Source organism: Panthera tigris, chromosome A1 (assembly GCF_018350195.1).
Source record: "Panthera tigris isolate Pti1 chromosome A1, P.tigris_Pti1_mat1.1, whole genome shotgun sequence".
NCBI classification, from domain to species: domain Eukaryota; kingdom Metazoa; phylum Chordata; class Mammalia; order Carnivora; family Felidae; genus Panthera; species Panthera tigris.
In genome coordinates this window covers 134,336,880-134,358,426 of record NC_056660.1, presented here as the reverse complement: position 1 = coordinate 134,358,426, position 21,547 = coordinate 134,336,880, and the positions used below count along the sequence as shown (strand labels likewise).

The following is a 21,547-nucleotide window of genomic DNA, read 5'->3' as shown; positions in this document are numbered from 1 at the left end:
AAAAATCCGCAAAATTAACTAGCTTTCTAAAAGAATACTGCAGTGTTACCTGGTGGATCCATTTCTATATAAAACATCAAGTCTGTGCCACAATTTATATCTGTCTTAGCATATTCTAAATCCAGGTCTTCCATATTCCAAACAGTGTTGTACATTTGTGCGAGAGTTTCCTTGGCTGAGCTCAGTTATAAGAAAAGAGTCCGGCTTTCTTTGTAATGGTGTCTTGGAATTCATTTTAAAACCTATAAGGGGCTGCACTGTAACCTATTACATCACACACCCCAGCCAATCAAGTCAGAAAAATGTCACCAGACCACTCCTGCTCCATCATTTCTCTTCTAGATCCAGTCTTAACACAATCCCAGCCTCAGGAAGAACCCACATTTCATAGAACTGCAATGTATACATGCTCATCGTTTCAAAAAGGTGTTTAATTTGACTCTTCTCCTCCAGCACTGAGTTCTCTAATTCCTTTTTTATTACTCCTTGCAGCATGGTACGCTCCGCTGTTGGCAGGTTGACAAAAGCTGATATGCTGCAGCCCGGAGCTTTTTTTTTTTTTTTTTTTTCCCTAGTGCATCTGGGTTTATGGAGAGCCTGGTCATGCCTTGGTTTAAAAATCTTACAAATGCATCACAATAGTATATTTAAGGTATATTTTACAGTCCTTAAATGCCTCCTGTATATATTAAAAGCAGAAGGGATCAAGAACTCAGGATGTTTAATTTCATTCCTGCATAACTCACTGACAACTCAGAACTTAAACACTGTTACAAACGTACCACATTAGAAAGCACAATTTAAAGAAAAATCTCCTTCTACCAAACATACTAAAGTTAACACTAGCCACTAGGGAATAATAATGCAACATCTCAACAGGAATGAAGATCTGCCTATTATCAGCACACATTTAATGTTACTGTCTAACAAGACTAGTCCAGGTAAGTTACGCCTTCCAAAAAGAAAGGGGCCATATATATCAAGAATGCAGAGCAGAGGTAGGGTTATGTTTGCAAACTATTTGTCACTGAAAAACCCATCCTCCGACTTCTTGTGCTAATACTGCTTGAGGGGAGAGTGATGTAATCACTTTTGGTTGTTCGCCCCCCCCCCCATCTCAAATGCCTTACCCTGGGGACTATTATTCCTGGTTAGCAATATTTAATGTAAAGAAATCAATTCCTCTATAAATCTATTAATTTCAGTTCTCTACAGCCATTCTGCATATAGTCTTCCCATCCTCACTAGAGCTTAATGTACATTTCCATTATAAACCACCTCTTTACATTTACACTATTATGAAGAGGTGAGGAGGAAAAGCCCCCATCCCCAATTAGTAGCTGATTGAAAAAAACTATAGTGGGCTTGTGATCAATGCACTTATGTATGTCACATATTTGTGTGACCATTTAAAGAACACAGAACCCCTTAAAATTTATTGTTAGACCCTCTATCAAATTTAGAATCATATAAAATAGTAGAGCAAAGGCATGTCATTTCACTGAGCACTCTGCTTGAATCCTGTCTAGCTGGATTTATTGTCCCATTGATGAGGAAGGCAGTCTCAACCTATACCCTCCCGCAGACGGCCCGGGCCACTTTTCTATTCCTAAATTCAAAATCACACGCACAAAAATGGTCCAAGTGGTTGGGATATGTCCTCGACTGAGGGTCAGAAAAAATTTTTTACTTTAATAAAAACGTGTTTTCTCTCCCCCAGGAGGAGTCCCGCCAGCAGCTGTGGACAGGCTAACAGCCCAGAGGGCTACCCCATGTCTTTGGGAGCACTTGGTGCAAACCAGTCCTGCTGCTGGATCCCATGTGGCAAACGGACCAGGGGAGGAGGGGAGGGAGACAGGTGATTTTCCACGTCTCTCCAAAGCCTGGCTGGGCACCAACTTCCAGCCAAGCACTTTGTAATTACCTCCTTCCCCGTTTCCAGCCTAAAGCCCATCTTTTCCGCACACTGTGCCCCTCCAGGAAAGGGGGGAGTGTCTCCGCTAATCTCTTATCTGCCCTCCCCAGACAGCACTTCGTCTCACTGACACACCCGCAAAGACAAACTACAGAGGGGAACCTGGCACACAAGCACAAAAGCAGGGCAGTGGCGAAGGGGGTACAAGTTAAAGGCAACTTACTTTGCAGGTTATGCATGTCTGCAGTTTCCCGCGGCCAGGCCGGTCTCCGACAATGCGAACGCCGCCCCCGGCTCTCCCCGCCGCCCCCACGGTGGCGCCCACTCCGCGGCAGCGCTCCCGCCCGCTGAGTGCAGGGGCGGCGGCGGCGCGGGACCCTCGGGCTCGCGCGGCGCAACACGGACGTCGGGACGGGACCGCCGCAGCAGCGCCGCTCACCGCCCGCTCCCCATGGACACAGCCACTGGCTGCCGGTGGTGCCGTACGCGGGAGGGAGAAAGCCCCGGCGCTCGCACGTCTCGCAGATAAAGATCACGGCTTCATGATTAACTTGGGCAGGTTCAAATATTTGCTGAGCTAGGGATTTCGGGTGGGGGAGGGGAGCCCAAGTCAAAGTCAAAGTTGTCATCGGCTAACAAGTGGCCACTGCCAGCCCAACTCGCTCATTTTCGCCAAGGAAATGAGAAGGCCATTGTGAGGGGACCTAAAATAGTCTCTCTAACTGGCTGCGGCAGCGCGCGGGGCTCAAGTGGCCACAGTGAAGCGAGGCACTATGCACGGCCAAACACAGGAAGTGGCTGAGCTAGTTCAGCAAAAATAGAATCAAAGCCTTGCTTGTAAAGGCCTGAACCTCTCCGAACAGCCCAGAACACCGTGCCTTGCTCGTGTCCACCTCCTCCCACACACCAGCACAGACAGCCCCGCAGGTGTAAGAGGAAAGCCCTACGGAGGAACTGAGCAGGGTACAGGGTTGAAAAAAACGTTTGATCCTGGGAGGAGAGTTTGGTGGGGAAGACGTAGATCCCATACGCTCCACGACCTCATGAAGAGGAGCAGAAAAACCCTACTCTGCGAGATACTTTTATGAAGCCAATTTCCACTCACGTTTAACTGGCCCTAGAAGTGTCTGGTAATTAAAAGTTGTGTCTGCATGCAGTTCATGTGACTGCTAAATGGAGCAAAGGAGAGGGCAAGGAGCCCATGAGCCTTTCCAGAGGATCTGTGTCCTTTGAGAAAGTGCTAATGGACCACACTAAAATTTGATCTAAGAAAATTTTCACTCTGCATCAGCATAGATGGATGGCTTTACTAATATCCCAAGAACCTTAACAATGGAAAATCACAGAATCACTAACTTTAAAACCAGAAAGTAATCCAAAGACCACTTCGAGCAAATCCCTCATGCTATACACACACACACACACACACACACACACACACACACACACGATCCTGATCCAGAGGGATCGAAGGGGTTTGCACAAGATCAAAGCTCCGGGGCCACAACCTAGCCTTCTGACATTCAGTCCTAAACTCCTTTTTCTCCACCCACTGGCCCTGTCTTTACTTCCCTCTGCCAGATAAAGTTAAAATTAACAAGTGAAACTTAAGTTAATGTCTTAAAGGCCACATGTGAAAAAATTCACACCTATAACAAAACTGACTTTTTCTGTTCTCTATTTTTAGCTTATTTAAAGGTTTAAAAAAAAAAAAACAACACCTTCTAGTTCTCTTCGAGGCAACAAGGATCTGTCTGTAAGACCCTCAGACTCTGTACAGGAAGGGAACCCCAGGGTCATATGTAGAGAGTGCTAAAGGAAGATCTAGGTGGGGACCATAAAGTCCACGTAGGCAAGGGGTCTTTACAAACTTGCCTTTGGTGTGACTGATAAAGCATGAAAAACCTACTTGCCAGTGGGAAGAAAAGAGTCTATAAGTGAATCTCGCAGCTCCTGCCTGCTGATCACAGGGACGTAAGGCGAGTTCAGAGAAAACCTTTGCATCCTGAGCTGCAGAATCTTGGCCTACTTTTAAAAATAGTCTCTCTAAAGCTAGAAACCTTGGAAACACCGGTCTCTTAAGCATCTGTCTAAATTTACATGATGTTCCATGTCAAAACTTCCCCAAGATTAAAATATTGACTAGTCCAACAGTATTCTGTCACAGAACACTGACCACTGGAAAGCCTAACAGCTTCGACTTGGAGAGATTTGAAAACTCTGCTTCTAATGTCTCACGATATGTCCAATCCTCTACCACAGAGGTTCTATTACATTACTGAAAGTGTGAGCTGAGTTTTTTCCCCGGTTCAATTTCAGTCTTTGAAAAGTCATGAGCGAGACACATACTGCTTCTTTATTAGCTTAAAAAGGGAGCCCTCTGCTGGTAGAACAGAATCAGTAACTTCTCCTTGGGAGAAAAGGATCAACTTTCTGTGTACTGTATTTCATTCATCTCCCACTATGTCCAAAGTATCACACAAACGTAGGATTCACTTACAAATAATAAATGGAACACACAGATGTTATAACAGCTTAGGAAATGTTTTTCACTTTCTTTAAGCCCTTTTTAAATTTTTTTTAACGTTTATTTTTTAATGAGAGAAAGAGAGAGAGAGAGGGAGGGAGAGGAAGGGAGGGGCAGAGAAAGAGGGAGACACAGATTCCAAAGCAGGCTCCAGCCTCTGACTTGTCACCACAGAGCCCCATGTGGGGCTGGAACCCACAAACTGTGAGATCATGACCTGAGCCAAAGTCGGACACTCAACTGACTGAGCCACCAAGGTGTCCCTTCCTTAAGTCCTTTTTAAAAAAAACTTGTATTTTAATGCCAACATTTATTGGAGACCCAAAGACTCAGCCACACTGCAAAACTTACACATGTAACTGAAAACTAACTTTACCTTGTGGAGTCTTCAAAACACTATGTCTTACTACTTTTCCTTTCCTCAAAGTTTTGTAAAACTCATTTCAGAGGCAAAAAGAGGCCACATTTCATTTCTCAGCAGGTGTGATCTTGTCAGGAAAAATATCCTTAATCATTAAAATACGTTTGAAAGAATAGACTGAACACTATCTCACATCGCCATCAGACAGCGACTATCCCACAACCAGCTTGCACCCTGCACAACTTCTTTAAAAAAAAAATGCAGTGAGAAGGAAAAAATAAACGAACCCAAATCTTCATTTAAGGGTTAAATGAATACCTCCCTTCATAATTTTAACTTAACACGAATTAGGACAGAAGAGCCTTTCAGTATGATGCAAATTCTTTACTCCATATCCAGTGCTCTTAATGACCCTGCACTAAGGAAAACATCCATTTGAACTTCTAAATAAATCCAGATTTACATACGATACATTCTACGAAATGTATAAAAGGTGGGACCGTTGCTCAGCAGAATAAAGTACTCCTTCCCTCTCAGATGCTGTCCTTGCAGAGAAAGAGAAGACAGCACTGTGAAAACAAAAGTTGACCTATACCCCACCAATATACACACCCTGAAATGGGTTTCTTTTTCAGAGCACAAACAAAACTTCCTATTTCATGATAAAACCTAGTATGGCTTGCCTCTCTGTTTATTCCAACCCATCTAAATATATCAAGTTTTTTCAAGGTTTCATTTCTCACCTTTGAAACAACCCTCTAATGTCAGACCACATTTTAAACCCAATAAAAAATAAATCAGAGAAAAGTAAAACTCTTTGAAAGTCATTTCCCTCTACCTTAGTGCTTGCTTTAGTCTTGGTTGAAAACCAAGCCCAGTGCATTTAAAACAAGATTTATGAATCAGGCTCTTCAGGATGAATGTTTTGCAATGCGCCAGTGGTTAAACATTAACTCTGACAGGTGTAGAAGGGGCAGGAGGGAAAAAGAGTCATTTATTTTCCACTCCGGGCTTGAGGGTGCAATATTAGACTTCAATTATGCTGCATTAATATTTCTGAATATATCCATGAAATCTGAAATATGTAAATACACTTATAATGGGTTTCATTCAAAGGCACCCTGTGTTAAATGGTCCCAATTTTACCCTAGCTGCCCTATAGAAAGCTGCTTTAGCTACCTAAATATTAGTAGGGTAAACATAACACGTAATGATTCAAGAAAACCTGCTGTTCAGCTTTAGGTATTTTTAAGACTTTTAGTAACAAAGGGAACAGCAGACTATCAAAGTTGTGAGAACTTACTCTCTGTTCCACCTTTCAAACCTTAGTTTCCCTCCAAACATAGGGAAGATCCTTGCTTCAGTTTTGCTGGATGCATTCAATGAGTGGGTGTGCCAAAGCGTGTTGAAAGTTGGTTAGTTTATCAAAACGTTTTTACAAATTTTATTATGCTGTGCTTCGTTCTATGCTAGGAGGAGCTCAACAGGAGAAGCAGCCTTTGCCCTTGAGGAATGTAGCTGAGCAGATGAAAAGAACAGGAAGCACCACAGAAAAGTGAAGTTTAAGAAGACAAGGTGTTAAGGGCAAAGACCTATTTGAATGGGTTTACACTGCACACCCAGCAGGGAGAGACCTACTTGTGAAATGAAGTGGATGGGACTGCTGGGGGCAGGGCGGGGGGGCTGTGTTCAGTTGTGCGTTCTGTGCACTGCATAAGGGCATGTGGCAGGGGGAGCCGGTACTGAAATCCAGGCCCCTCTACTCACCAAGCCGCACACAGTGGAAAGGGCATCATACTAAATAAGGTACCTTCCTCCCGCCAAGCAGTGCAGCCATGGAGCAGCAAATGCCAAGGGAGAGGGTGTCTTTTGCAGATTAGCAGTGAAGCCCAGGCAGGTACCTGGAGGCCTGGCTCTGCTGGCTGGGAATGGGGGCTCAGTGGACAGAAGGGCATGACAGGACTCGGGAGCTGGGGCTGCAGAATGGGGGTGGGGGGGAGGTGCTCTGAGAGGTCCTTAAAAACCAGAGCTGGGCAACAGGAGAGAGAGGCTATAGGGTGGTGAGCAGCAGTACCTATCACCTCATTTACATCTCACAACCACCCCAAGAGAGAGGCATTATTCCCATTTCACAGACTAGAAAACAGTTTGGAATGGCTAACTTACTTGATAGGAACTTGGCAAATGAGTAGCAAGAGCTGAGTCAAAGCAGATCTATTTGACTCACTGTTCTTACCAGTGCAAGGCAGACGGAGCGATTCTGAGTTTTAGCCCCCAAAGCTATAACAACCGTCGTGGGGCTCCCCACTATATGGGGACCCATAGAAGCCAGTATCATCTATCTTTAGTTTCTTTCTTACTGGAAACCTCAGAGGACTTGGGACTAGACACTAAAAGCAGTCCCATTGCTCATGAAGCTTCTCAAAACCCAGGAAGCAGGTGCAGCACCAAGCAGCAGGCTGGGGTGCAGGACTAGGTCCCCCCTGCAGACCTAGCTCGGGCACACGTTACTTGGGTAGCACCAGGGAGAGCTCTCAACCTCTGGGGGCGCTTCAGTTTCCTACTGAGCAAATGAAGCGTTGGACTATGCCTTTGGCTCTAAAATGATGCTTTCCATGACACTGTCATTGAAAACATTTACTACCTCGGGGCGCCTGGGTGGCTCGGTCGGTTAAGCGGCCGACTTCTGCTCAGGTCATGATCTCGCGGTCCGTGAGTTCAAGCCCCGCGTCGGGCTCTGTACTGACAGCTCAGAGCCTGGAGCCTGTTTCAGATTCTGTGTCTCCCTCTCTCTGACCCTCCCCCGTTCATGCTCTGTCTCTCTCTGTCTCAAAAGAATAAATAAACGTTAAAAAAAAAATTAAAAAAAAAACCAAACATTTACTACCTCTTCAAATCTGGTGTATCCAGCCATTATTTTTGTACTTTGCAACTTATTTTGATTAAACTTCTGAACCTCGTCGAACTGGAATACTATTTCCTCTTTCCCTTTTCAAACTCTAGCAGTTCTTCCAAGCCCGTTTCAAGTCCTATTTTTTTCTACAAGCCTTTTCAGTCTACTCAGTTATCCTACCAAGTACCCATCACATTTCTAAAATTCTTTTTATATTCAGAGTAAGCACCCTAGAGCCTAGCACTTAGATCCTGTGTGCTAATGGTCTTATAGGAATTGACACGTTGCCTCAGTCATCATCAGTTTTGCCTATCACCTCAAGTTTTACCAGGTAAAAACTACAAAAGATGCCTATCTATTACATGATAGCCTTGCTTCCCTGTCTCCCCCTAAAATCATTCAAGTACTTCGTTCTTTTTTTTTTTTTTTAATGATTATTTTTATTTTTGAGAGAGAGAGTGCGAGCAAGGGAGGGCAGAGAGAGGGAGACACAGAATCTGAACCAGGCTCCAGACTCTGAGTTGTCAGCAGAGAGCCTGACGCGGGGCTCAAACTCATGAACCTCGAGATCATGACCCAAGCTGATGTTGGATGCTTAATCAACTGAGCCACCCAGGCTCCCCTCCAAGCACTTATTTCTATTCACAACAATAAAGGCAGTTCAAATGAATGATTTAAGACTGTTCAATGGAGATGCACTGGTGTTGCGTTTCCAGACCCCTCTGGTAATAGCACACGCTGGGGCAATGATGAAGGACTCGAGGAAAATGTCGGATTCCCACCAGGCCTAAGAAATCATTTCTCTAACCAAGAGTGCCCTGCCAATCATTTGCGGCAAAGCCACCCCTGAATACAAAGGTGTTCAGGACGACGTTCTTCCTGAAGTAGGTGGTGTGTTTCCACAAGTGAGGGACGACGAAGCCTCTATTTCATTCCAAAGGGCCTACACATTCCTTACAATAGCTGAGAGATACCACACAAAGGGAAAAATAGCTCAAACTAGGGTTTAGAGATTACTCGGGTTCAATTTTCTTGAAGAGGCTGCATGAATCTTGGGATGGTCTCGGAAACATTCAGTGCAGTGTTCATCATTCAACAGCGCTGACAGAACGAACCCGCCTGGGAAACTGGCACACCACTTTCTTGGAAGAATGTACCAGGGTCTATGACACAGCAGGCGGTCCGAAGTGCGCATAACGAAAATGGATGAACGTGAATGCTTTCTTTGGTGGAATCGAACTGAAACGGATAAGGACGTTTAACCAGCTTACACCAGACTAATTAAACTCCACCCGTGACTCTCCCAAGTATGTAGGAGATACTCTTAAGATACTCCGGTTAAATTCACTGGTGGGTATCTATCAAACCTTGTCTGGCTGTTAGCTTTCCTACCTCCCCGTGTCCAGAGGGGCGGGCACTGAGAAGAGCGGCACCACCTCTGGCCCTTTCTACAAGCGGGACTCAGCTGTCCCTCCTCTGAGACAAACCTCCACATGTACACCATGGGCCAGGAGGGAGTGGGAGAGCACAGCCCCGCCCGTTGGCCCAGGGTCCTGTTTTGTTGTTACTAGTCTTCTCCATTCCCCACCCATGTGTTTAGTCTGGGGTGGGGCCTAGTCAATAAAGGACTCAAGTGCCATGTTTCACACCTGCCCCCTGTCCCCGCATCACAGGGTACCTTTAACAACCGACCATGGACTCTTTCATACTGAGCCAAAAGGCAGCCTCTGAACACCAACAAAGAGTTCCCAAATCCATTAACAAGTGCCCCAAGTAGTTACATGAGATGAACCTTCTGGCCACCCCCTGGGCTAAAGTCCTTGGCTATTGTTGACACACTGCTCTGATGCCATTCACCTACAATTCAGAGTATCCCCACTGAACATCCTGCTTGTTGTGATCTGGAACATTTGGAACATACCACACTTGCCCTATATACTATTTTTGCTGCCTCTCTTACCTTTGGATACCATATCTTGAGCCTGCCCACAGCAGCCCTTCCAAATACTTGCCTCGTGAGTGGTTACCTACGCCATCCTTCAATCCTCACATCCTTCAATCCTTCAAGCCTAAGCCCTGCCTCTCGCAATCTGCACCATCCCACTGCGAACAACCAAGCCTGGCTATTTAACACCTATAAAAGCACAACTTAATTTCCCCTTGTTTAATTAACACTGATCAGTGGGTCCCTATGCCTGTTTATCCAGAGATAAATTTGGTAATTTGTATGAGTTACCTATAACGAAGAGTAAATGCATGGTGTTTTATTTTAACTCTGGGCATAAATTAAGATACAAGCCACATTTCGACTGGTCCTGAAACTTCACTTACTGGACCCGAATCGTTATGCTAAATGACCAGCTTCTGTTGGCTAACTTCTAATCAGTATACGGCAAAGGAAGGTTGTTTAGACTTTCCACAGAAGAAAAATACATCAGTTTAAGTTAAATCCACTGCTAACATGGTCTACATTTCCTGCTTTGTTAAATGGCTAATTGAATGCCAGCCTGCTTTCAAAGAAGTGTCTGGCTTGCTCAAACTTGCTGCAGTGAACACCCTGGTTTCATACTGCTTGCATTATTGAAAATGTTTATTTTGACAGACATTTCTCAGCATACCTGCTTCCAAAACACACATTCCAAAATACTTGAAATTATACAGTAATTATAAATCCCCTACTTTAGAAGTATTAGAAAGAAAAACAAGAATGTCAACAACTAAAACGAGCCCCGTAATTTATGCAACAACGGGAGGCATCAAAGCTGACGGGAAGGGGGAGCACTCCCAACAACCCTCGTCTAAGACGGAGGTCACCTAAAATCCACAGACACTGAAATCCAGGTAACATTTACCATGTAGGATACCACTCAGCCATTCTGTCTCTAAATCCCAAGGCAAAACGTTATGGATCTCGTTCTACAAGAAACTTCTGTTACTCCACAGGAGTTCTAAAGCCACCATTTTTCAGGCTCTAAAAAACGAACCACGAGAAAACTTGAGAAGTCCGAAAGGCATTACCTGGTGCAGGCTGTCGTTCATTCCACTCGGTCGAGATTAAAATTTCTATAACTTTTATGAGGTGTTCAGTATTCTCAGAGCTACAAAAACAGAGAGCTTGATTAGAAACCTTTTTTTCTCAACAACGAACTCATCTTCATTTCTACACATTCAAGTCAATGTGTCTGGTGTAAATGTGCCCATGAATCTGTGAGCGAGTAATCTTCAGAATAAGGTTAATGATCAATCGATCCCCTCAGGACTGTCCCCATCACCCCAAAATACATGCTTCTCTCCTTTCGCCTTACCTGGCTGCTGGGAATCTGAAAAGCAGAGGGCTGAAAAGTTCAGAGAGTACTCTTGCATTCAGAAGATTCTTGCTGGAGATTTGAGAGAGCTTGAAGAAATGTTTTAGCAAATACTGAAGCGTAAGCCAATACTGATGAGGTATGTTAGGTGCCCTAATGAGCTTCTTCAACAGCTGGATATATTCTTCAGGGCTTTGTACTTCTACAGAGTTTAAAAAGAAAAAAAAAGAAAGAAAGAAGCAAAAAACGGTAAGAGACTCTAGATCTCAGTAGCTCAACACCTAGAACGTTCTTCTGCTCTAGCTACAGAAGACAAAGTCCTTTAAAACAAAGTCATCAGGAGCAGCAGACAGCACATTTGTTCTCATTACAAAAGGCTTTGTGAGAAAGGAGAAATCTCAAGTCAAATGGAAATGCAAGAAACTTTTGGTGTAAAAAACCACAAGAGGATGAGGGTGTGCTGGCAGAGATCTGCCCTCTATTGAGCAGCTCTCAGTGTGATTGGCTAATTCAGAGGAGCATCAGATAAGTATCACACGGTTTAACTTTGAAGGTTCCGAACCACAATTTCCTGTCCCCAGAGCACTTGAACTGAGCATTAGGCTCCTAAGCCTAAGAGCCCTCCTCTCTCAACACATTTTGTAATGGCCCCTCGAGGAAAATGGTAAGAACATCGCTAGTCAACGGTCCTAGTCCCTGGTTCCCTGAATCCCAAGATGGCACTTGGAACACTGTGGCCTTCAGTGACGTAGTGAACTTTGTTAGTACTGATAAAAGGTTAACAATTAGCCATTTCAACATGTGGACAGCCTTCCTAAGCAAACGAGAATCTGGGTCTTCCATTGGACGCCCGGGTAAGGGAGGGAATTTGTGCCAAAGGAGAGGGTGTCAGGGAAGCGGCAGATTCCTACTAATATTTTCCAAAACAGCTCTCTTTACAGGCAGCGTTTCATAGAGTTTACATGTGCATCCACATCTCACTGTATGTTCAATGAGGTTTTCAGAACAGAAAACAAACCTTGGGCTAAATAAAGCATCTCATTGTAAACGGCTACTGGAATGACAGGATTCGGTAAGTCCGTAAGATAGCGTTTGAAAGCGTCTCCTAAAACTTGCACATCGATCATTTCCAAGTCCACGGAGGCGGCATCTAGGACAGAAACATTTTAGAACGCATTTCAAACATTGTATGCATCGGCAGGGCCAATTTTCTGTATGTGTGACTAAACTGTGACACATGAAAAGTAAGCAGTATGAGGACAGATGTAAAAGATTTCAGTGGTTATCAGCAGGGTTTCTCACAGGGGTTGCTCCTGGCATTTCAAACAGAACAATTTTTCTTTGTGGAAGTCCGCCCCTTAAGTTATAAGCATTTAGCATGATGGCCTCTCCCCAGGATGCCAGGGGCACAGGCCCAGACTCTGGGTTGACAACAACAGAAAAACAATGTCCCCATTATAAGCTGAATTCATATGCTGAAGCCCTAACTCCCACTATCTCAGAAGGTGTATTTCACGATAGGGCCTTTATTTTTTTTATTTTTTTTTTAAGTTTATTTGTTTTGACAGAGAGCAAGCGGGGGAGGGGCAGAGAGGGGGGAGAGAGAGAATCCCAAGCAGGCTCCACAATGTCAGTGCAGAGCCCGATGCGGGGCTTGAACTCACAAACCCTGCGATCATGACCTGAGCTGAAGTTGGACACTTAGCCGACCGAGCCACCCATGTGCCTTCAGACGGGCCTTTAAAGAGGTGGTTTTGTTGAAATGAAGCCATTAGGGATGAGCCCGGGAGGGGCGGAGAGAGAGAGAGAAAGAATCCCAAACAGGCTCCACACTGTCAGTACAGAGCCTGACGCGGGGCTTGAACTTTCAAACTGCGAGATCATGTCCTGAGCTGGAGTCGGATGCTTAACTGACTGAACCACCCAGGTGCCCCTGGTATCCTTGTAAGAAGAGCAAATTTGGACACACAGAGATGCCAGGAGTACACGCATGGAGGGAATGCGGTGTGAGGACACAGTGAGAAGGTGGCCATCTGTACACCAGGGAGAGAGGCCTCAGAGGAAACCAAACCGGCCTTGATCTGGGACTTCTAGTCTCAAGAACAGTGAGAAGACAGGTTTGTGTCTAAAGCCACCCAGTCTGTGGAAGGTTGTCATGGAAGCCCTGGCAAACTAAAGTAGCCCTGCAAATATTTCCAAATACCTTCTGGAGGGTGCTTCTGCTCTGAGAAGAGTTCTGTCTAGGGATGGCTAATCACAGAGTAAATGCTTCCTAAAACCTCCACAGGAAAGCATAAAATGCACATCCATTAAATTTCCTAAATTTCGAGTCGCTAAATACTACATCTCACAATTAATATATATTTAGCTCAACAGAGTGAACAAACAGTAAGATATACAGAATTTTAACAGTCAATCTCAAGAATAGTCATAAAAATATTTATAACATTTTTAGAACACTCCCCCCTAATTCTGACAGAGTATTCTGATGAGGATATGACTCATCTAACCTGTGGGCACTGACCTAGCTCAGAATAAAGAGAAGACAAGCACATCTGTCCAGTAAATTCCTCAGCTGGAAAAGAGGTCAGGCAATTCAATAACGGGGTGATACTAACCCAAACCACTCTGAGTACTCAGGGTAGAAAAAGGTACCATGTCCAGCAGAAAGAGGGGATGCTGGGGCAGGAAGGACCACAGGCATCTAGATCTGAGGAGAACCATCTAGCTGCTGCTGAAAGACTGCACACCCAGTGATGTGACGGCTACCTTGAGGAAGAGTGTCTGGAGATGTGTGTACTCAATGGGCAAGAGGTAAGCTGATGAGCAAAATGCTACATTTTTCAACAGCTTTATTAATTGTGGTGTTAAAAAGAAGTTGGAAAAGGGCGCTGCTGGAAGTGAAAATAACACTTCTGGTAATTCCAATTTTAACGGTTAGAAATGTGTGAGACATGATCAAGAACTAACATAACCTGGTGACTGACTGGATTAGGTTGTGGCCTCGGAGAGAAGGAGAAGGAATCCACTCAGTCCAAGGTGTTCAAGCTGGAGGAGAAGGTGGTGTCCTGGAGAGCCATGAAGGGAGTGTGATACTATCAATCACTCCGGGTTGAAACTGAAGTTACCTAAGGTCTTTAGGCACATCGTTATCATAGACCCAACGCGCCCCACTATGTAGGCAGAACTTACAAAAGAATCACGCAACACCAATGAAGCTAAGAAAATTCCATCTGGTAGAAAATGTGGTAGGGGAAATGGCGGAAAAGAATTATTAATCTCAGGAAGTGGAGAGGTAAAGGCTTATATCACCTAAGTGTCCTACAGAGAACCACCTGCGGACTTACCGCATCTCTAAAAGGGTGGCAGAGACAATATTACGTCTTTGCATAAAGGATCCACATTAGAAGGAACGCAACTACTAGAAACTGTGTGCGCATCACTCGAGGAACATTCCACAGCCTCTGTCCACTTCACAAGCTGCTGGACCCCACACCCTTCACACCCTGTACACTTCATTTACTAGGTCTCTTTGCCCAGAAAATTAAAATTACTTAATTTGCTCATCATAAAGAATGCAATACCATTTGGCGATGTGCTATAAGATAGTAAGATGTTCAGGATTCTGCAGGGCCCTCCCTCAAGGGAGGGCCACGTCTCTTCCATGACACTTCCCAGACGGTACGGTAATTAAATGTCTCCCTGCTAGACTGAGAGCACCTCAAGGTCATGGGCTGCGGCTCTTTCCTGCTCCCCTCAGGGCCCAGCACATAGGACGTGCTTGCTCAATGTTTGTGGACTGAGCTATAAAAAACCTTAGAGTAATGTTAATTCTCCTAAGACCTTCCTGAACACATGAGATGTATTCCAAAGAGCATTTTATAGCCTTTGAACAAAATCATCTTATTTCAAGTCTTGGGAATAGTCATTGGATAAGCTCACCTTATGTCAAATCCACTAGAGTTGATGACATAGATTTTATTTTCTGTTACTGTAGCTTCTAAGGCTCCTTGGAGTTTCTATGATTCTGCAAATCCCCTTTTCTACATTATAACCATCCTAACAAGCTCTTCTAACAGCCACAGGCATCGGTCATGTGATGACTTTTGTGGTGAGCTAGGTGAGAACTACACCACTTTGGGTCTGGGATGGGAGAGCTGACATCCCTCTGCAACCTCCCTTTTCACTGAGTCTGCTCAGGACAGGTAACTAGTAAGCTCTCCAGCACTTCAGCCTCCCTCCCAATGGAATGGAGTCCCCTTCCCAGCTCACCTCTCCCTTAACTTAGTAGTTCTCAGTTGGGGTTTTGAATTGTTGCCCCACCTGAATTCCCAAGAGATATCTGGCCATATCTGGAGACATTTTTGATTGTTACAACTTGGGGACAACACTACTGGCATCTAGTGAGTAGTGGACAGGTGTGCTGGGGCTAAAAAAGCCTGATTTTTTTTTTTTAAATGCGGTATAATTAACATATAACCTTATATATGTTATTAACAACATAATGATTTGATATTTGTTTATGTTACAAAATGATCATTCACAGGAAGTCTAATTAACATCCATCACCATAGTTACAGGGTTTTCTTTATGATGAGAACTTTTATTATTTAAAAGAAATTTTTTTAGTGTTTATTTTTGAGGAAGAGAGAGAGAAAGAGTGTGAGCGGGGGAGGGGCAGAGAGAGAGGGAGACACAAACTCCGAAGCAGGCTCCAGGCTCTGAGTTGGCAGCACAGAGCCCGATGTGGGGCTTGAACCCACGAGCCAAAGTCGGATGCTTAACGGAATGAGCCACCCAGGCATCCCTGTTAGGAGAAGTTTTAAAGAAAAGGTGTGCTTCAGGATGAGGCACCTGCCGAGGTGGTTCAGTCAGTTCAGCATCTGACTTTTAGCTCAGGTCATGATCTTCTAGTTCCTGAATTCCAGCCCCACATCAGGCATTCTGCTATCAGCACAGAGCCCGCTTGAGATCCTGTGTCTCCCTCTCTCTCCTCTCCCCATCCCCAGCTTGAGGGCACGCCCTCTCTCTCAAAAATAAATAAAAACATTAAAAAAAAGAAAAGAAAAGAGGGGCGCCTGGGTGGCTCAGTCAGTTGAGCATCCGACTTCAGCTCAGGTCATGATCTCATGGTCCATGAGTTCGGGCCCCACATCGGGCTCTGTGGTGACAGCTCAGAGCCTGGAGCCTGCTTCGGATTCTGTGTCTCCCTCTCTCTCTCTGCCCCTCTTCCACTCGCGCTGTCTCTCTCTCTGCCTCTCAAAAATAAAGAAAACTAATAAAAAATTTTTTTAAAAAGAAAAGACCTGCTTCAGGTTAAGAGAAACCAAAACAATCAGGAGAAAATTCAAATGAGAACAACAAAGAAACAATTCACTGGGGGTCAATACAGTGAGGAAAAAAAAAAAGAGTATGGACCTCTGAGTTGGAACAATTTGGGTGTAAATCAGAGTTCTGCCATCAGCAATAACTGAGATCACAAGGGTAATATGTAGATGAAATAAAATAACTTAGTAAGTACTAATAAAAGTCGGATGTTGTCCTTCACATGTATCCTTTTCAGACATTGGTAATTCACAAGTTTGGTTAAAAGCCATGAATTCCAGGGGCGCCTGGCTGGCTCAGTCGGTTGAGCGTCCGACTTTGGCTCAGGTCATGATCTTACAGTTCATGAGTTCAAGCCCCACGTCCGGCTCTCTGCTGGCAGCTCAGAGCCTGGAGCCTGTTTCGGATTCTGTGTCTCCCTCTCTCTCTGGCCCTCCCCCACTCATGCTCTGTCTCTCTCTCTGTCAAAAATAAAATAAACATTAAAAAAAAAAAAGCCATGTTTTCTCTCTCTCTCTCTCTCTTTTTAGTGTAAGTGATTACCCTGAGCTTCCTCCAAGGTATTACAATATTTTTATGGACTGAAAAATCCTCAAGCTATAAAAAGTCCGAGGATCTACTCCTAAATTTAGATAATGTTTACGCTTTCTCTTCTCACAAAATTCACTTTTTTCACACCGAATCCAAAGGAAACCAGTTTTCTACCTGTGTGATTTGCTCTCAAGTGGGGCAGAAAAGCTGCCTGTCAAAACATACTGTTGACGTAATTTTGGTTAGGTATTCCATCTCAGAGGTGAGGTGAAGGTTTTTTTTCTCAGCCTAGCCTGCATCATCTGTATTCAGTCACATTGAAAAGCTTAACCACTATTTCTCAAATAACTCTCATTTCATCGGTCTCTGATGTCTAAACATTTCCTGTGACTGTTGTTCAGTTTGACCAATTTTCTGACCAAAACATGTATCTCAACTCCAACCGGCTAAGGACAAAATTCACTGTTTCTTTCCCACTCTGGTCAGGCTGTAAGAAATAAAGGTACATCTTTCACCTACAGCTTTCTGCCAGTCAGCTCGTACTGACCCATTCTGGGGGTGAGGCAGGATTTGCAGCTGTCAGGGGACATGCCCTGCATGTGCGTGACTCTGGTTTCCATGCACAAAATAAAAATGAAAGTTTGAAAAAATTATTTTCAAACTTCAAACATCTGGGTGGTGCATTTCAAATGAAACTATTTACTGACAGAGATAGAATCTTCGTTTTTCCCAGAAACATCTTTTCTAGAAACTTTCATGAGCTGCCTCATTTGAAAGCTGCTCAACTTCAGAGTTTTTCATTTACTACATGCTCTGCACAAGTGTATGTATCAAAGACCTTCCTCCCCAACAGGGTTTCATTCTTTCGGGTTCCTAAATCCAAATTCGGTGAAATGATGTGAGGCCGAAAATTATTTTTCTAAAAAAAATTCTGGGAGGGAATGAAGGATCGGAGGGATTCTACAAGTTGATACAGAAGATGATCTGCCAGAATGATGGCCAGTGAATGTATTCACATTTATAGTTTTATTCGGTTTGGCAAAGGAGAGAGGGAACAAAGAGGAACGCCACCATTGGTTGAATTAATTGATGTCCTTTAACCAGTGGTGTGCAGGAGCTGGCCTGCTCATCGCCAACTACGCTCAATTCTTTCCGAGTTGGAGTTTAGTGATAACATGTTGGCAGCCTGAAACCGACCACGGCGGGCATACTTCCACCACGGAAGTGGGCAACTGGTACAAACCAGGGTTCCCCCACCTCCCTGAGAGGGGTTTACCAGCACACCATTGAATATAACAGTATCATGCTGTTACTTAATATAAACATGGCATGAAAAAGCAAATAAGCATTTGGAAGGAAGGAAGGAAGGCCAAGAAGAAAAAAAAAAGGGGGGGGGAGAGGAAAATGGAAAAGGTCAGAAGAGACATTTGTTAAATGACACAGGCTTATAAATATTTTTTAAGCTGATCCAGATGAATCAGATGTAGCCAAATGCATGGTCAGAGAAAAGATGGTGGATACGCAGAGCCAGAGAAATCCCAAGAGGGTGTTTCTCTCCTCTGCAATTCCTGCAGGGCCCAGAGGCTCTTAGCTGTGATGACAGCCAACATGCCTGCAGGCAGGCACACACACCCCAACTCAGGAGACAAACATCAAAGGTCAGCGCTGGTTTGGGCTGTTACCATAATAGGGCAGAGGGAAGCGTGTGTGATTTCTGAGCTTCCTTCAAACTCAGAACGCTGCATGATGGAGTTCAAATGTTTTTGTGTGCTTTACCTGAAACAGAAAGGTAAGAACCGTGTCTCCCATTCGTCTTTCTAGCTCCATGACACTCACCACAATCAAGAAGCTGTCGTAATTCTGCTGGGTTGCTGGAGCTCTGTGTTCTGTATAAAGTTGAACATTCCAGACCTAAGACACAAAACAGACTGAGCATGCAAAACACAGCTCTCTGGAGAACCTGTGGGCCGGCTGCCAGAACGACATTCCAGTTTCCAGCTCCTATCTATTCTAGATGCGTGCACCAAATATTCTTGGAAGTTAACTCCTGCTATTAATCGTAGCTGGCATGTCAATACTTTTGGTGAAGTTGTCTGGCCACGAAGGAGCAAGTTAATTATATTTATTAAATTGTGGAGAATTTAATAGTTTCCATACAGTAACTACATGTTAATATGGAGTCAGGAATCAGACCAAGGCTGTTTCCCCAGGACACAGCAACAAAGAGCTTATGTGTCTAGCACAAGTTGGCGAGAAGCTTATTTAACGAATGCCCCACGGACAAGTATAAATTGTAATACCCATGAAATAAGGACATAACAAATTAACTGATTCCCTCTATCAGCCGATTACCTTTCTTTTCAATGGCTTCCACTAGCTTCACAAGAAGAGGCGGAGCGATGTCAGGAGGGGCAAACTGCTCCGCAAGATCTGGCAGAGCCAAAGCTGCGAATGAACAGAATCCTACAATTAGATTATGTTTAGGTGGGGGCAAGCAAATGCATTAGACAACAACGAAGAAAACCGAAATACAGAACAGTTTAGTTCTACCTGACACCAGCAAACTCAGGCCTGAGCAAGATGGCGCCCTGTGCTGGGCCCTGCACTTCAGAGGGCTCCTCTCTGGGCCTCCTCCAGCCGTGCCTCTTCCTGCAGTTTAAGGAGTTTTGGGGGCCCAAGGGCAAGGCCTACTTCTCTCCTGGGACACACTCAGAACACTTAGCTAGAATCAGGGAATTCCCTGCCCAATTAGCTTCTCAAGGCCTCTTCCCCAGGTCCATCCTCCCTGGGGCAGACCTCCCTGCTGGGGTGTGCCCCTGGGCCTGAGGCAGTTGGGTTGGGGGCTGGGTGGGCAGGACTCAGGGTAGGATGGAATGTGGATGTGCCAGAGCCCCCGCAGTGCAGGGCAAGACGAGGTTGGGTGAGTGGTCAGCTCTCCCCAGATCACCACACTCCGTGGCAGAACTGAAACCCGAGAACTGGCCACCTGGCCATTATGAAGCAACAACTTCATAATATCCAGGTAGGAGGATGGACCAGCTTTTACTCAACTGTTCATTAACATGACTTAGAACTTTAAAATATTCAGACACAGGGCATTTGCAAATGATCACTGGCCACATGACATTAATTCCAAATTAAGCCCCTGGATTTAATTTAACTTGCTACCGAAGCCTTGGTTTGCTCACATATATTTTGGTCGGTTAGTATCTTCAGAAATGTGATGTTTTCACAAACTGTTTTTCCATGCTTTATTTATGTATTTTACCATTCCTGGTGATTCAAGAAGAAACTAACTGGATAACACACCAATAATGGCCTTGAACATTACATTAATAACTGTATTCTCACTCCAAAAGTACACAAAACCATTTTAAGTAAAAATATTCATCTCATAATATACCAGAAGAGGGAGCTAAATATACTCACCTTATTTTTCTCAAACTGCAAAATACACGTAAATGACAGTCTATATAAAAATACCTACAGGTGCAACCTTTTTGTTAGCCTCCAACATGTAACTTTTTAGACACTTAAGGTTCATCACTGCACCCTCTTTTCTAGGAATAAATCGTTTATATAACTTAAGAAAGATGAAATATTTATAATTTTGTTTCTGGGAGATTTTAGTGGCATGATTATTATACGTCGTTTATTATGCTAAGCAAATTTCTAATGAAGCCCATCTTTCTAATACCAAGAATCATCACGTAACAAGAAACTCACAACACATAAATCAAGTAAAATTATTTTCGATGCTGCCCTCAGAGGGGGACGTATGATTTATGTCGTTTTACAAACCCTAAACCCTGCAGTGTAAGAGCCTGTTAGACTCCAATATGCCCTGGGTCAGACACATGTGGTCTTGCCACTAACCTCTACTGGCCATTTAAGTACTCAGGATAAAAGGATAAGAGCTAAATTATGGAAGAAAATCCCACAGCAGCACTGTCCAGTCAAACTTTCTGGGAATGATGGAAATGTTCTATTAGCTGCGCTATCCGAAAAAGCAGAGACCAGCCAACTAGCCACATGCGGCTAGTGAGCACTTGAGATGTAGCCACTGCAGCTGAATAAATGAATTTTTAAAAATTGATTTAAACTTAAAAAGCTCTATGTGCTAGCGGCCACCATATTAGAGAGCAGGGTCCTGTATGTCCTGAGCTCGGACATATTTGTCAAGAGCAAATGAAAGATTCCTGAGTTGGCTTTGTGCAACTAAGACCCCACCATAAAGACATGCCTGGGGACAGGACATCTGGGCGTAGGGCTAAGTGACATCTGTACTCAGAGCACGAAAAGTCTGTCACAGCTTCCCAGGTGACTCCGTCCTACTGCAACACCACTTAAACATGTTATGGACTTCATAAAGCCAGGACAGACAGGCCACTGACCTTCTAGACCGTTACTAGGCACAGGGCTGAGTGGGAACTTCACCTCTCCTGTGTTCCCTGTACCTACTGGAGCCTATACATCACGTGGAGAACCTGCTAAGAAGAAAGATTCCAGGTACGACCATAAACCCCCAGAATCAGAAAATCCAGGAATGGAGCTACTAATCTAGTTTGGAGTAGTACTAAGTTTTAGGACATGCTATTATGATAAGCAAATTCATGTGGGTAACCCCCTGAAAAAAACCCATCAGTGACATCCCCCAAATCTCTAAATGTTAAAATGTCAGTATATTTGA

At 44.3% G+C, this 21,547-nt stretch overlaps 1 protein-coding gene across 5 annotated transcripts in view; it reads right to left on the bottom strand.

Moving 5' to 3' along the window:
- The window catches only part of PIK3R1 (phosphoinositide-3-kinase regulatory subunit 1), an 86,743-nt gene that overhangs the window by 10,293 nt on the left and 54,903 nt on the right, over window positions 1-21,547 (bottom strand). For 3 of the 5 annotated variants that reach the window (XM_042987730.1, XM_042987733.1, XM_042987732.1), the window contains exons 3-7: window positions 19,210-19,302; window positions 18,694-18,768; window positions 12,020-12,151; window positions 11,002-11,203; window positions 10,715-10,794 (exon numbers count right to left, since the gene is read on the bottom strand). In XM_042987730.1, coding sequence (XP_042843664.1) covers window positions 10,715-10,794; window positions 11,002-11,203; window positions 12,020-12,151; window positions 18,694-18,768; window positions 19,210-19,302 — 582 coding nt within the window. Of the gene's footprint in view, window positions 1-49; window positions 1,675-2,138; window positions 4,404-10,714; window positions 10,795-11,001; window positions 11,204-12,019; window positions 12,152-18,693; window positions 18,769-19,209; window positions 19,303-21,547 lie in introns of those variants that run through there. The other 2 variants (XM_042987736.1, XM_042987743.1) reach the window with 2 other exon arrangements.